Raw genomic sequence first — 16,856 nt, forward strand, 5'->3', positions numbered from 1 at the left:
AAGAGATAGAAGTCAGAGAGAGCCAAATCTAAGGAAAAGGATGGATGTTCCAACAATTCACAGTGCATATCCCTTAATTTTCCCATTACCAAAACACCTTTGTGGGCAGGCACATTGTTCTGATGAAAGATGATTTTTTTCTTCTGCAAACCGGGTCTTTTCTCACAAATTTTTTTGTCTAGTCTGGTTAAAAGATCGGAATAACATTTCCCGGTTATTGTTTTACCCTTTTCAAGATAATTAATAAACAAAATGCCTTCAGCATCCCAAAACACCGATGCCATGACCTTTACTGCGGATGGAACCAACTTTGTCTTCTTTGGTGCTGAACAACTGGCTTCTGTCCACTGTTTTGATGCTGTTTGGATTCTGATGTGTAATGGTGAATCCAAGTCTCATCCATAGAAATAAATCGATGCACAAAATCAGTTTTATTCTTGTTAAAACGCTCCAAGCACTGTTCAGAGATTTTCGTGCAAATGCATTTTTGATCTGCTGTGAGCAATTGTGGCACAAAGCTTTTTCAATTGCAATTCTTCATGCAAAATATATCCTACATGTTCTTTTGAAATGCCTATAGTCTCAGCAATTTCACTCTTTGACTCGCCGGTCATCCAATACCATATCGTGCACTTGATCAATGATTTCTGGTGTTGTTACACTTTTTGGATGTCCTTCACGTGGATCATCTTCAAGACTGGTACGGCCACCTTTAAACTCAGCAGTTCATTTCTTAATCGTTGAAAACAAAGGGGAAGAGTGCCCATAAACTTTTATGAACTTCAAATGAATTTCTTTTGGCATTAAACCTTCTTTTACAAAGAATTTTATAATTGCACGATACTCAATTTTATCCATTTCAAGGAATACGGACAATACTTTTGTTTCAGACAGCTGTATAAATCAAACTACTTGATAGAATGACTTGCAATTTCACATGGATGGTTATGACAGATGTACCAACTTAGAAAAAAAAAATCTTGCTGATAGCATTACCATCTATGGCTGAAGCTGAGAACTTTTCAGACTACCCTCATAAGTTGCTGGATGGAGCGAATAGCATGCAATCCTATATGCAATTCTAGACATGCATAAGTGAATTTATGATGATCTAATTAAAAAAAAAGAAAAGATTATTCTGATTTATGTATTTTTTCTTCAAAATTCTTCAAACACTTGGTGTTTGAAGAATTTTAATTTCTTTACTGAGGATCAGTATTAGGATATATAATTTCTACTCATCAGAATTATCCAATTTTGCAAATCCTACATTCATTACTTTTCTTTCTTTCTTCTGTGATATTGTGTGTGCAGAGTGGATTTATTGCTCCTGAAGGATAAGTAACTTTTTTCATATTTTATTTGATAATATTAGGTTAACTTAGATTTTGTTTTAAATGGGTGTGGGATTGACTGAGCCATTTAGTTTGTAAGTAAACATTGTATTTTTTTTTTGCTTAAATACAATATTGTTGAATGGCATCAATGCAACGAACAATGGCTGCAAAGACAACATTGTCATGTGATTTGAATTTGCGGGATTTTTTATGCAGTGCAGTGTGTGCATGAAATGTATTCATTGAGAAAATTAAAGAATATGTGTAAGGAAGTTGAAACTGGAAAGAGAATGTGTATTCAGCATTTCAAAAGTGACTGTCTGTTAGGTGACAAGGACACAGCAAATATTGGTAGAGTGGACAGTAATGATGGTAAGATGGAAAATGATATTATTAATGTTGAACATGTGATTGTGTAAACAGAGGAGACCAAAATGGACATTAATAAAGAAATAGCAGGCTTGAATGTTATCCTTCACAGGACAAAGCACAAAATTGAAAAATGCAGAAGAAAGCAAATGATTAGTAAGGCCAAGAAGAGAAAGAAGCAGGCAGTCTGCAGTAATAATAAAGATCGAGTGAACAAAAAAAAAAAAAGAAAAAGTTAAGGAGAAAATTATTTATGGAGACTCAAAGAAAGTGTGAAAAAATTCAAGATATTAGCCACACCATCCAGATGAAAAAAGGAAAGTTGAACAAAATGATTGTCTTGGTTGATACAAATGATTTGAGAGGTGAGAAGTATTCTATGGGGGGGGTCAAGGAGTGTTAGAAGAGGCAAAACTGAAAAGCGAAAAAATGAAGATTGTAAGTCTCCTACCACACTATGATAGAGGTGAAATGAGAGAAGGCGTTGGTAGCCAATGAGTCTATGTGTAGAAGGAATGATGTAGGATTTCCTTCTGCACAATCTATGGATCTGAGGGGGGGGGGGTCTGTGTTTGATGGAAAGAAGAATTTGTACAATGCTAATAGCTGCATCTAAATGGTTTTGATGTTAGGTGTCTAGAGAGAAGAAGAGAGGGCATTGTTCACCAAGCATTCTGAAGCACAAATTCAGGAAAATTTAAGCAATTAGGGTGGAAGTAACAATTGAATTTGTGTGAAGGCATCCATGAAGCAAGTGAGTGTGAGAATGACCAAGTGCACAATATAGTCTCTCAAGCAAAATTATTGAATAGGTTAGTCAATTAGGAAGTAAAGGTGGGTGGGGGGCCTAAAGGGATGCTGCAGTTTCTATATATTGATGCCAGAAGTATCAGCAACAAGAGGAAGAAGTTTTTGACATTGGTTAGTGCAATCTCACTAAAAGTTATAGGCATTAGTGAGACTTGGCTAACAGAAAATAATGTAGTTACAGGGATAGAATGTAAAGGGTTAGTATTTTCAGGGAAGACAGGATGTGGAAGGAATACTGCTGATGATTGCAGCTAAAAAGAATAGGAGATAGGTGAAAGGGTGAAGCATTCTGATGTGAGAATTAAGGCCATAAGACAAAATATACAGTTGGTTGTTGCTATAGGACAGGGAATTCCATAGGTGATCTGGAAGACATGCATCACCAAATTAGTACATTGAGTACAGGTTGAGTGTTTATTATGGGGGATTTCAACTATGGAGATATGGACTGGAAGGAAGAAACATTACATGGCAGGAAGGAAATAGAATTTATATACCTACTAAGAGATAATTACTTAAGGCAGCTTGTGATGGAGGGGGGACTATGGATGGGAGAGTATAGGACCTAGTCATAGGATCAGAAGAGCTATCCATAACCAAGATGACTACATTGTCTCCGATTAGTGAAAGTGACCATGCAGTCTTGGGAGATTGTAAAACATGAGGAATAATCTGTCAAGAAGGGATATATGTGGGACTACAAGGCAAGTGATTATGACAAGCTTAGGAAGAAGCTTAAATCTATGCCATGTCATAAAACACTACAGGCGAAGGATGTTAGTAATATATGGGATATAGTTAAAGGTCATCTAGAATAAGCAATATTAAATTGTATACCTAAGGTCAAGAAGGGTTAATCACATAGGGTGGGAGATGGATGAGTAATGCCATTAAGCACGAGCTGCAGAAGAAAATGTTGTGGAGGGGATATAAAGAGAAAAGTGATCAGCAGGAGATTCTTAGGATATTGCAGAATTTCAATGTAAATACATCTGTGGGATTAGATGGGATATCAGCAAGGTTTTGTGAGAATGTGTAAGGGAACTGGTAATGCCTCTGACTAGGCTCTTTAATTTATAAATTAAAGCTGCAAAGAAATTATATTCTTGGTTTCATCCTTTTTCCATGTGTAAGCAAACAAAGTTTGCATGTGAAGTCACTTCACGACTGGGTTACTTGTATATAGAAACTAATGATTTCACATCAATTGCCTCCTTAATTTACGTCTCAGCTCTGGTAGCGTTCTAAGGGAGTGGAAAGAGGGCAAAGGCCCTTGCATAAGAGAGGCCAGAAAATACAAAATTAACAAACTTAACTAATTCAGCCATAAATTCAATACAATTTGGTATTTAGGAGGCAAACAAAAATATGTCCACATAGATTAATTTTGTTTTCAAAACAAACAATTTCAATGGAAAAATATATCAAACAATATGAACTGATATTAATTCCACATGATGGATAGAATTTAATGAAAACTGCATTCAGGATCTTTATTAAAATTTCTTGAATCATTCCAATTTTAGCATTAATTAGATTATTTAGTGTGTAATCCAGTGAAACAAAATCTACATATAGATTATGTATACCAAAAATGAACTGAAGTTTCATAAACACATAAGTTTCGTAAAAGTACTGCTATTTCAGACTATCTGGATAATGTACGCTCTCAACAGCCAAGATACCATCTCTCTCACAAAACAAAAATGATATTAGGAAATGAAAATTCAAACTGTACTATATGAAAGTAATTATAAGAGGCTGCTAAATCTATGTGCATACTTTATTAGTGCATTAGTTTTTGTTTATGAACAAATCTTAGGTTCAAGATTGGCTGATAAATGATTCCCCCATCTCCTACTATAAGTGAAATTTTACTGGCAAAATTATTTAAAATAATAATAATTCTTCTCTGGCTTCACTCCTCTTTTTTTCCCTTTTTTTTTTTTACATTATGTTATGCAATAATGAGGCAATTGATATATATATATAATATATATATATATAAGCAAACAAAGTTTGCACATGCTTGGGCATAGGATTAAAGAAGAATATAATTTCCTGTCAAGTATAATAATTTAAATGATGTGATCATGAAAGGTGCCCTGTACAAAAATGCTACTATGAACCACATCCATTTTTTGTCTTTTAAACAGCTCTTTATTTGTTTATCTTTTACTAGTTTGGATTATATAGTCTGCAAGATAAACTTCTCAAGCTGATGAAAATGTACTTAAAGATATGTCATGTTCATCATCCTCTGAAGGTGGGGTGAGGCTATCAAATCTCTCAAATACTTTTATTTTGATTCATAGCTAAACACAGACACAAGCATCAAGACTGCATTTATTTTCATCATCTAAAGAGATGTAATCCTGCAAATTCTGCAGTCCAAACCAGTCAGAAGATGAGAATCCTATATATGTGTGCAGATACTGATTCAAAAAAATATTCAAGGAAAGTTGTAAAACTTTAATGATTAAGCTAATCTTACTAGAAATACTGTATTAATTTTTTGAAATTTTGAGAAACTGTTCTCCTGAAAATAAAAAAAATCAGCTAACGCCTTTTTATTCCCATATATATAGGGAGTAGGCGAGGCCGTTTTTTTTTAGCCCTATCTAACTTTTGGAGACTGAGCGGGCAGTTCAATCCTGAAAATTTAGAAGAGAAAAAAAAAACTGTTTCCATGATTTATAATTTTGCAGCATAGAGTTTAGTTCCACACCTAGTGAATATGAGGACAATATTTTCAAAGAATTCACTTTAGTCCTTATATGCTGAAAGAAGAGAATACCAGGCACTGTATGATTCAGAGGAGTCCTATAAATTAAAAAAAGAAAAAGAAAAAAAATGAAATGAAAATTGACCAGTAAAACAACTTGAAATTATTATAAAGTGATGGCAGAAGAAGGCAGTCACATAAAGATAACACAAAAAACAGGATTTATGAAAATTTCATTCCAGAAAATCTGTAAAACCAAATTACAATGAATGCAAATGGTTTGGAAATATCTAAACAAAAACAAAAAAACAGAGCAAAGGGGCATTATTCAGAAATGGAATGAGAGATACACATGAAATAAACAACTTCTGATACATGAAATGACAAAGCACATACACTGAAAAAACACACTGTTAAGTGTTGATAAGCAGAAAGCAATTTAATTCAATGAATGTGGTGCAACAATACTGTAAGAAAAACTGAAATGTAAAAAAAAAACTACAACAACAATTAGGGATCTCTTTCTGAAGAGTAATCAAGTAATCAATACTACTTGAAAACGAATAAGCAAATTATTTTCTGAAAAGTATATAATTTCACTACAGTATGATCACATGGCATGTTATTTTATATTCTAATTTAGTGCAAATCTCATAATTACATTTTATGCATGGTAAAGACATTTGGTTTGTAAATTTCAATTTCCACCTCTTCAAAAAATGAGAGTAAAAAGATATCAAAATCATAATTTATGAACAAATTAATATGAAGTTATCACCTATTTCTTGCCTCCTGCAATGTGCTCACAGGTGTATAAACTGTTCTTTTATGCAGTGGCATTGATGGTATGAAAGATTTCTTATGCTGCAATAAAAACAAATATTATTAATGAAATATTTTAATTTAATGTAAGCATGCTTACAATACTATATATATATATCCAAGTATATTTTGGAAAAGGCATTCCAGTTCTAACTGCATTTATTTACCAAAATATACAAGATACATCTGATGAGCATTAACTAAGCATGTTTAAGAGAATGAAAGTCAAATGAAAGCATTTTGAATATGCATATATGCAGTAGTATCCAAACAATCTGTATCTATCTTAGGAAATTTTGCACATTTCCAACAATTTGAATCTTCTGAATGCAGAAGTTGGAATCACTTCTTCAAAGTATATTGTATGAGAACTATTTCTGAAGACTGTTGGATAATAAGAATGGTGGTCCAACAGTTCCAGTCACTTCAAACTAATAAGCTAATCTGCTTACTATAAACCTGGCACTTGCATTTCATTCAGAATTTATCCTGAAATTAAGTACTCCACAAATCTGGTAAAACTCTTTTCCAGTACAAATATACACAGTTAGCTTGGCATTAGGAACACACCAACCACCCCCATCCCCCAATTTACATATTCAGTATGATAATGAAGTACCACATGATATCAATGTCAATGAGGCTACTATAAATGGGAACACCTATCCTCTGTATGTAACCAGTAAACATTTTCCAGTAATGGGGAAATGTGGTGACGAAAGCCAATTTGACTATGGACAGATAATTAAGGCCCGAAGGGCAAGTGCCAGTATTTTGGAAAGAATACTGGGAATGGGAGTAACCAGCAAGTTCTGCTGGTTGCTCTCATACTACCATATCAAGGGTGTATCAGGACTGGATTAACCATGAACAGACATCCAGCAGAAGGGCTCACATTGGTCAGATATACGTATCTCTGCAATGAAGTGCAACAGCCCTTCCACAAGTACAACAGCAGTTCAATCCATTTCTACACGCACCATGTGCCTACCTTGCTTCTCCTGGGGTTCCACAGCTGGAGACTGATAAGGGTACACATGATGACAACCAGGCACCGCAAACAACATCTCGCATGGGCCAAGAAACATTGGCAATGGATCCTCGACAGATGGAAGAAGGTCATCTGGAGTGATGAGTCCCATTTCTTGCTGCATCATGCTGATGGCTGGGTTCACATTTGGCATAAACAGCATGAAGCCTTATTCCCTGGTTGCACAGCTGGGGTTCAATAGGCCAATGGAGATGGTGTTATGGTCTGGGGAGGTTTCCTGGCATGTCCTAGCTTCATTGGTTATCATCCCACAAACATTGAATGATGAATGCTACACTGTTATGTAGCAATGCAACCTGTTAGCCAACAATCACCATCTATATCTGCAGAAGGTCTATCCCGACCACAGTGACATCTTTCAACAGAACGCAATGCACACCTTGTTATTGGGGTAGTACAACTACCGAGTGGTTGGAGGAATGTGACAATGAATTCGGCACATTGCCTTGACACTGTCCTGACTGTAACATAATTGAACAGCATGAAGCCTTATTCCATGGTTGCACAGCTGGGGTTCAACAGGCCAATGGAGATGGTGTTATGGTCTGGGAGGTTTCCTGGCATGTCCTAGCTTCATTGGTTATCATCCCACAAACATTGAATGATGAATGCTACACTGTTATGTAGCAATGCAACCTGTTAGCCAACAATCACCATCTATATCTGCAGAAGGTCTATCCCGGCCACAGTGACATCTTTCAACAGAACGCAATGCACACCTTGGTATTGGGGTAGTACAACTACCGAGTGGTTGGAGGAATGTGACAATGAATTCGGCACATTGCCTTGACACTTTCCTGACTGTAACATAATTGAACATGTGTGGGATATGCTAGAAAGGGGTGTGAGACTGCTGATCCTCCCCAACAGAGTTGCTGCAGCAGACATGGGTCGAGTTATGCATGGAGAATGTTTGACACCTTGTGGAATCTGTTCATACGTGTTTGTGAGCCATGATTGCACAGAGAGGTGGACCAACACATTATTAGGTGGGTGTTCCTATTGCAAAGCTAACTCAGTGTAATGTGCTGTACACACTATCATGCTCAGTACTTATTTCATGAAGTCACCAAATATGCCAGGGTGCTTAAGGGTCAAAGCTATATAACTGAGAGGAGACCTCCATGCGGAGAACCGACCAGGGCTTCTAACCTAATTTCCAATCCTCACCTTCTCATGGTGCACCCTGTTGGGTATCTAATTGGATACTGAACGAAAGAGGATGGGCTAGCAATTTGGGATTTAGTCAACCAAATTGTATTCTTATTGGCTTAAATCAAAATACAAAATGATGGTACAACATGACAAAATTTCATGTCAGCTGGGGCATCACCCGGTTAAAAATGGTCCCGTTGTTTTCACCAGGGAAACAGACTGAACAGTGAAAAGTCAGCTACTGGAACAAATCTGAAAACACACCCCAACTCAACATCACCAGAGTTAAAGATCAGAACTAACAATATAAGAAGCCTGAATGCAAAGAAATGGAGCTAGGTGAGGAATTAGATAAGTAACAGATCGACATAATAGGGGTGACTGAAACAAAAAAGACAAAAACTGGTGAGATCTATCTGAGCAAAAAATACAAAATGTTTTATTCAGGCAATGACAACCAAGGAAAAGAAGGAGTAGCCATAGTATTCAACACAAAATACGAGGCTAATCTTCTTAAGCAAGCAGTCTCAAGTAGAGTAATGTGAGCAAATATGAGAATGGGGAACTGGGCAATTAGACTTATTTGTGCCGATGGTCCCACAAAAGGTTCTACTTAGGCAGAAGTCCAGGAATTTTTTGAGGCTTTAGAAAAAGCAACTGACACAATGAAAAAGTGAAAGTTGGTCGTTGCTGGGGATCTAAATAGCAGAGTAGGAAATGATTGTTACACATACAAAAATATTTTGGGAAAATTTGGAGAAAAGAGCAAAGCTAATAATAATGGCGAATACCTATTGGATTTCTGCTCAGGACATGGACTGGTTATTACTAACACCATGTTCCAACATAAAAATGTGCACAAATTCACATGGAGAGAAGAGACAAGGAATAAGAAAGTCTCATTGACTATGTTATTGTTGATAGTGATGTTTTCTCCCTGGTGCAGAACACCAGAGTGTACAGAGGATTTGAAATTGGAAGTGATCACTATTTAGTCTTGAGCAGGATAAAATTGAATTTCATACTGAAAAGAATAACATGTAAGAGGGTTTTAAAGCGAATAAAAGTTGAGCAGCTCTCAGATGTGAACTGTAGACTAAACTACACAAAGATTATTGAAGAAAAAAATGAAAGAGTTTGAGAACAGGAACCAAACCTTGGAGATTCAGTGGCAAGCCTTGAAGAAAACTCTGATTGATTCAGCCAGAGAGGCATGTGGTGAGGTTGTCTGCAAGGATAGAAAAATGAGAACTCCATGGTGGACATAGGAAGTTAAAGAGACAGTCAAGGAAAAGAAGAAAGCATATCAAATGTTCCTGGCAAATAAGTCAGCTTGTGCTCTTAGAGAATACAGAGACAAATGTAAGAAAACGAAACACTGTGCAAAACTAGCTACACAAAAGTCATGGGAGGACTTTGGCAAGAACATATATTCTGGAGGTTGTTGAAGAAGCTTAGAAATGGAGGAAAGAGTGCTATAAAAGGAATGAGAGATGATAAAGGTGACATGAAAACAGGAGAAAAAGATATTCTTGAAGTATGGAGTAATTACTTTGAAAAACTGCTAAAAGAAACAAGCAGCGATAATAGCACAGTCGTAAAAAACACTGACCATGCATGCAGTCAGGAATACATATCCATACTTGAAGTAGAAAAAGCCATCCAAGGCTTGAAATGAGGAAAGGCAGCAGGAATAGATGATATTCGACCAGAAATGCTGAAGTATGGTGGTATAAAAGTCTTACAGTGGCTGCACTGCATAGTTCAGAATGCCTGGACAGAGAGACGAATTCCCGATGATTGGAGTAGAACTCTCATGGTATTCACATATAAAAAGGGAAATAAAACTGAATGTGAGAATTACAGAGGTATTTCCCTACTGAGTATTCCCGGTAAGATTTATGCAAGTATACTTGAGAAACGGTTGAGAAAAATTGTAGAAGAAAAGCTTGGTGAAGAACAAGCTGGATTCAGATCAAATAGAGGCTAAGGATCAGATCTTCACTTTATGTGGAGAAATCATGGGAATATAACAAAGATCTGTATTTATGTTTTGTCAATTTGGAAAAGGCATATGACAAGGTGCCAAGAGAGAAGCTATTCAATACCCTACAGTTATATGGTGTCAATGGGGCATTATATCAAGCAATACTTAGTCTTTATTTGAGTTATAAGTCAGCAGTTAGAATTGAAGGAAATACAGGAAGATGGTTTAATGTTAAATCTACTGTGAGTCAAGGATGTACATTATCCCCTCTGTTATTCATTATCTATATGGATCACATTATGAAGGAAAGTGGTATTAAACATGGTATCAAAATTGGAGATGTTAATGTCAGCTCTTTGCTTTGTGTGGACGATGTTATACTTCTAAATAAATCCGCTAAAAAGTCTGCAAGATGCTCTAACTAAATTGAATAACTGTTGTAATAGATATGGTATGAAGGTTAGCAATAAAAATACAAAAACAATGAAAATAGGTAGAATCGTTGAAAATTTCAACTGTGTTTTGAACAGAAAACCTGTGGAATAAGTAAAACATTTTAGCTATTTAGGCATGATTTTTAGGGAAGATGGTAAATTAAATATAGAAATAGACAACATAATCAACAAAGCTGGTATGGTAGGAAGTCCACTGAATAAATTCATATGGAATAAGAGAGAAATTAGTAGGAACACTAAATTAGCTGTATACAAGACAGTGTTCAAACCAGTTTTAACTTATGGATCTGAGAGCTGGGTCAGAAGTAAAACACTTGACCAAAGACTAGAGACCGCTGATATGAGAATCCTGAGAAAGATTAGAGGCGTGAACAGATGGCATCAATGGCAATATCATATTAAAAATAAGGATATTTTGAAAGAACTTGTCAGCATCCAGGAATGCGTTAGCAGAGCTAATCTCAGGTGGTATGGTTACTTAAACAGAATTAGCGAGGAAAGATTAGCAAAACAAGTGTTTTCTGCCAGGTTGGCAGAAAAAAGACCTATAGGTGGATTGATACAGTACAAAGTGCCTCAGACGATAGAAATATAAGCTCTGATAATGTTGGAGTCTTGACAAGTAACAGACTGATTTGGAGGAAAATTGTAGACAGGAAGTTTGTAATGATGTAAATTTTTCATGTAGTAGTATCATATCCTGTACACCCCTTGAGGGTACATGGCAGGAATTTGATGATGATGACCAAATATGCCATTTTTTTTTCTCTAAGTCTATAAGTTACCAGGTACCCAAACATCATGTATGTCATATTTTGGTAAATGAGCAGAATTAAAACTTAAGTGACTTTTAAAAAACATTTACCTACCTTCACAGGCTGCTACATACAGCAAGATTCAGCACATCATCCATCTCAAAAAAATATGCATCTTCAAATCTTTGCTCAACAGAGCAGGTATTATCTTCTCCAATTCCCAAGCTCTCCAACAAGAATTAAACACCATCCAATGCACCTTACTACAGAATGGTGTCACTTTAAGGAGGTTTAGCATCTTGGACTATTATAAGTCCATCTCCAAAAAACCCTGAACCTGTATGGTGAGTCCCCATTCTAATGGGAGATCTTCAACAAATGCAAGAAGGATATGCTGCTAAAACTGGTCAGTCAGGTCTAGCCAACTATACTTTGAAAACCTTGTACAGAATGAAATGGGAGAAAGAAATCTGCTATGATGCACTGCATATGTATTACAGGCATCTCTGAGACAATTGCTAGGATCCTGAAAAAATATAATTTAGATCCTAATTTTCTCCCTATCAACAAAATTTATCATCCATGAAAGATTAACAGCCCATCCCCCCCCCCCTAGCATTTACCAAATTCAGTGCGAGTGTCTCTGCTCATAAACTTGAAAAATCTGGCCTTGCTCAGCATTAAATGGATACTGACCATGATATCCTATGATCGAGTACTCGCCTTTTACATTGTGCACATTTAGGTTTGAGTGGTTATTTAAAAAGTGCTGAAGCACTTCTTCACCACCCAAATTTAAATCAGAATGACTGCCTATCTATTGCCAAGATTTAGGAGAGTTTCATCCTCATAAATGGCAAGCAAGAATGTTCCCCACACATTTTAAAAATTATTTTTTTAATTTTTAAAATTCAATTTAATATAATGCATGTCATTTCATTATGTAATTAAATTAAATTTTATTTCAAATCACTTAATTTTAAATTTAGGCCTTAATAATAATCACCCACTAAGTGGCATCAGACACATGGCTCAGCTCTGTAAATAGGATTAACATTCTTTATTGTAGCTTCACCTTGTGATTATGTTGATGCACTGGTGTTGACCAGTTAGTCTCTGGTAAAAATATTTATAGTAATAAAATTACTATATTCTTGTGAATTTGTGTGTCTAATAAATGCCAAAATAATACAAGTTTCATTAAAAATTCATTTTAAAACACCCCCCCCCCCCCTGTATTTTATGTTACTGAAAATTAGCTTGTTTGCAAAATTGAGCATTTATCAATAATCCATATGGAATATGGATTATTGATAAATTCAAAGAATCTTTCTAAAGAACTCTCACAAATATAATAAACCAGGATAATTAGATTAATTGTGGATCCACAAATTAGGTGATAAAATGAAATTTTATCACCTAAGATAAAATTCGTAGTAGCAAGGCTTATACGTTGGTTAGACATAACTGGTAATTAGTTTACGGAATTAACAACGCATATAAAGTATATTAATTAAAGGTAACTTTAATGAATAACTTCTATATTTTGGCAAAGTCACATTGCCATCTTCAGGAACATAAAGATATGGTATGTGCACGCAGGCACTAACACAAAGCAAATGAGGAAGAAAGCAAGAAACTAATATTGTTCCTAAAGTCCTAATGGTGCCCTCTTGCGGGCTAATTTGGTAGTCTTGGCAGTTGGGCTGAAGTTCTCATAATGTAAGTCTCCCAAATTTGGGGTAGTTTCATGCACCCAATTTGTTGAGGTTAGGAACGTTTTTTAGAGCTGCTGAAGATTCTTTGAATAATCTTTCGTATTTAAACTTGCTGCAATGAATTATTTTTGTTTTCTTCCAACGAATTTTATGGTGGGTATCTAAAGCATTATTGCCTTATTATGCCTTAGATACCCACCATAAAATTCGTTGGAAGAAAACAAAAATAATTCATCGCAGCAAGTTTAAATACGAAAGATTATTCAAAGAATCTTCAGCAGCTCTAAAAAACGTTCCTAACTTCAACAAATTTGGGTGCATGAAACTACCCCAAATTTGGGAGACTTACATTATGAGAACTTCAGCCCAACTGCCAAGACTACCAAATTAGCCCGCAAGAGGGCACCATTAGGATTTTAGGAACAATATTAATTTCTTGCTTTCTTCCTCATTTGCTTTGTGTTAGTGCCTGCGTGCACATACCATCTTTATGTTCCTGAAGATGGCAATGTGACTTTGCCGACATATAGAAGTTATTCATTAAAGTTACCTTTAATTAATATACTTTATATGTGTTGTTAATTCCATAAACTAATTACCAGTTAAGATAAAATTCATTTTATCTAGTTGTGGATCCACAACTAGATAAAATGAAAAAAAAAAAAGTCTACTCTTCAAAGATCTAAATATCATAAATGAGACATTTTAACTAGCTTTCATTGGTTGAGGCTATCAAATGCCATCTGACTTAGAAAAAAAAGTAATTGATTAATTATTTTTATGATTTGGTCAGACATCCTCTAACAACACCATAAGCTTTAATGGAACACCCAAATTGGCAACTTCTTTTGTACTTATAAGCCACATTCAAATCTGGTTTCAAAACAAAGTCAGAGAACAAGCTATGAAGTGCTTCGAAGTAAAAAAAGATGAGTACACACTCAACTTTCAGTATAGCCAAGTTTAAGGCCAAACACAGAATTTGTTTATAGCAGAAGATATTCTATAATGAAATGTTCTACAGAATAACATTGATGCATACTGCTTCAGTCTTGCAAGTGTCCTGTCAGTAAATATAGTGAGTGAGCGAGTGAAATCACTATAACAGTGTTTGGTATATCTTGGAACCTCCTCATAAAGAGCATGAGGACCACTTGTTTCAAAAGCATAAAAAAGTTGTTTTTTTCCCTCTAAGAGTGGTGACTTTGTGCTTTGCAACAATGTTAATCAACACTTAATTTCAAGGCTGCACATCTACATACTGAAAATACACATTCTAATAATATATGATAGTCCCATGAAGTAACTATAAGAGAACACAGATTTGTTTTTCTTTTAAATATATTGATTACAATGAATACAAATAAAATTGTGTAACCAAAGTAATAGCACTTTTTTTTTTTAATGGGCATGCAGTTAGGTTTCATGGAAATACTTTTGCTTTTTAACAGAGTTTAGGACCTATGAAGAAGAGTATTTGATATCCTCTTCTTGGCATCATGAAAATTTCTCTTTACTGCATCACATTAAACTTAGTCTAACGAGAAATTTCATCATCAAATTCTTGTGGTGTATACCTCAGGAGGTGTACAGGATATTATGATAGTACTATATGAGAAGTTTATATCACTACTTCCTATCAAACTGTACTCTCTACTGGGTTAAACTACAAATGCATATAATGATACAACATGATGAGATTTCATGTCGGCTGAGGAATCGCCTGGTTAAATAAGACTCCTGCTGTTTTCAACAGGGAACCAGGACAAACAGTGAAAAGTCAGCTACTAGAACGGTCTCCAAATCAACACCTAGAAGAAGAAATCCAACACCAGAAGAACTGAAGATAGGAACCATCAGTATAAGGAGTATTAATGGAAAGGAAATCAAACTTGCAGAACTAAAGAAAGAAACATGGACATAATTGACATTATTGAGACAAAGAAGACAAAAACAGGTGAGATCTTACTAAATAATAAGTACAGGATATTATTTTCAGGTAGCAAAATAGAACAGAAAATGTCATACTGAGCACTTGGTTTTAGTTGCATCAGATGCAATTCTAATCAACTAATGTTCTAATTTTTAGCATAATTTAAAATTTACATTATGCATAAACAAGTTCATTTGCTTGATTATTTTTTATGAGAAAAAACAAAATTCAAAGTTCTGTTTAAAGGAAAAGGTACTTGATAAAAATGATGATTATATCACAATCTAAGGATATGAAAATAACATGCAAACCAAGATATACAAAGCAAATGTAATTTTATTTGGTCAAACTGTAAATTTTTTAAATTAGAATACTCTATAAGAAAATGAAGTTTGGAAAAGATTACCTAACAAATGATGTTATACAGTAAAAGATAGAGAATACATGAAAAACTCACATAGTACACATCTAAAGATTACAATTCTTAAAGAGGCTCACAAAAAATAATGCCACCCCTATCCCCCTATGTGGTGTTTGACACTCATTGCAATGTAGGATGATGTTAATTTCTATTTGTCTTACTAGAATGTAAAACCTTCAAATACAGGTAACCCTTGTATAATGCGGTACTTATACAACGCGGTCTACAAATTGTTTTTATTTTTCACCGTGCGACTTAAAAATCAAATTTTATCTTTGTTAAATTTGCATCTGCCCATATTGTGCATGTAGTTATAAGTAGCAAATTTATATTTGAGGAAATGCCCCGTAAAGTGTTTATTTTGAAAATTGTCTTGTTTTCTGCCAGGAAAGTGCATTAAAAATCATAAGTGTGTTAATCTCAAGCTAAGCACTTTATTTTCTGGTGAGTTACATACAATATGTAATGCTTTTTTATGTAAAAATTTTATTTTTATAGTAATGGCCACTTAGAGGGCTTTTGCGATATGGCTGAAAATGAAATTAGTGAATTAATTGATGGGGAAATAGATTTAAATGAGGAGGAAATGGCACAATTAATAAATGACGTAGAATCATATGGCATGGAAAGTTCTGCCGAAGATACTGATTGTGATGAATCCGTTAAAGAATTCAGTTTAAAGAAATTAGCAAAAGGATTGGACTTGGTAAGAAAGTTAGGAAGTTATTTTATGGATAATAATCCCTCAATGGAGCACTCTGGAAAATTCACGAGACAAATGGATATTTGTTTAGCTCAATATTATGAGCTTTTATAAAAAATTGCAGTGTAGTAGTAAGCAAGGTCTTATTACTGACTTCTTGATAACTAAACCAGCTGAAGTATGCAATGAGAATTATATAAATGATCTTCAAGAGATTTCAAGTGATGACAACATCTGGCAACCTGTAAATAAAGAACATCTACGAAATATTCATTTTAAAGACAGTTATGACGATTAAAATATGCACTTTATTTTATTTTGCCTAAAACATTTATGCATTATGTGCAATGAAGTTTACGTAGAATTTGTAATTTTATAAGTTTATGCTATGTATTTGTTTCACAGTTTATATGTTTTCTTAACTTACATGAATTACCTGAATTAAATAAAAATATATTTTTGTTGGGTATGTCATTGTTGTTTATATAATTAAAAAAAAAAAAGTTTTCGGAACATAACCCTACTTTTTCTATGTGATCTGAGGCTCGCATAACGCGATTTATATAACGTGGCATTTCTACAGAACCTAACATCCGTGTTATACGAGGGTTACCT

General features: G+C 34.8%; 1 protein-coding gene across 5 annotated transcripts in view; it reads right to left on the minus strand.

Moving 5' to 3' along the window:
• Orc1 (origin recognition complex subunit 1) overlaps positions 1-16,856 on the minus strand; it is a 207,565-nt gene that overhangs the window by 87,065 nt on the left and 103,644 nt on the right. For all 5 annotated transcript variants that reach the window (XM_090416224.1, XM_090416223.1, XM_090416220.1 and 2 more), the window contains one exon: positions 6,020-6,105. In XM_090416224.1, the coding sequence (XP_090272350.1) occupies positions 6,020-6,105 (86 nt within the window). The remainder of the gene's footprint in view (positions 1-6,019; positions 6,106-16,856) is intronic.

Source organism: Typopeltis vanoorti, chromosome 3, assembly GCF_054136105.1.
Source record: "Typopeltis vanoorti isolate ZY-2024b chromosome 3, IOZ_Tvanoo_1.0, whole genome shotgun sequence".
Lineage (NCBI taxonomy): Eukaryota > Metazoa > Arthropoda > Arachnida > Uropygi > Thelyphonidae > Typopeltis > Typopeltis vanoorti.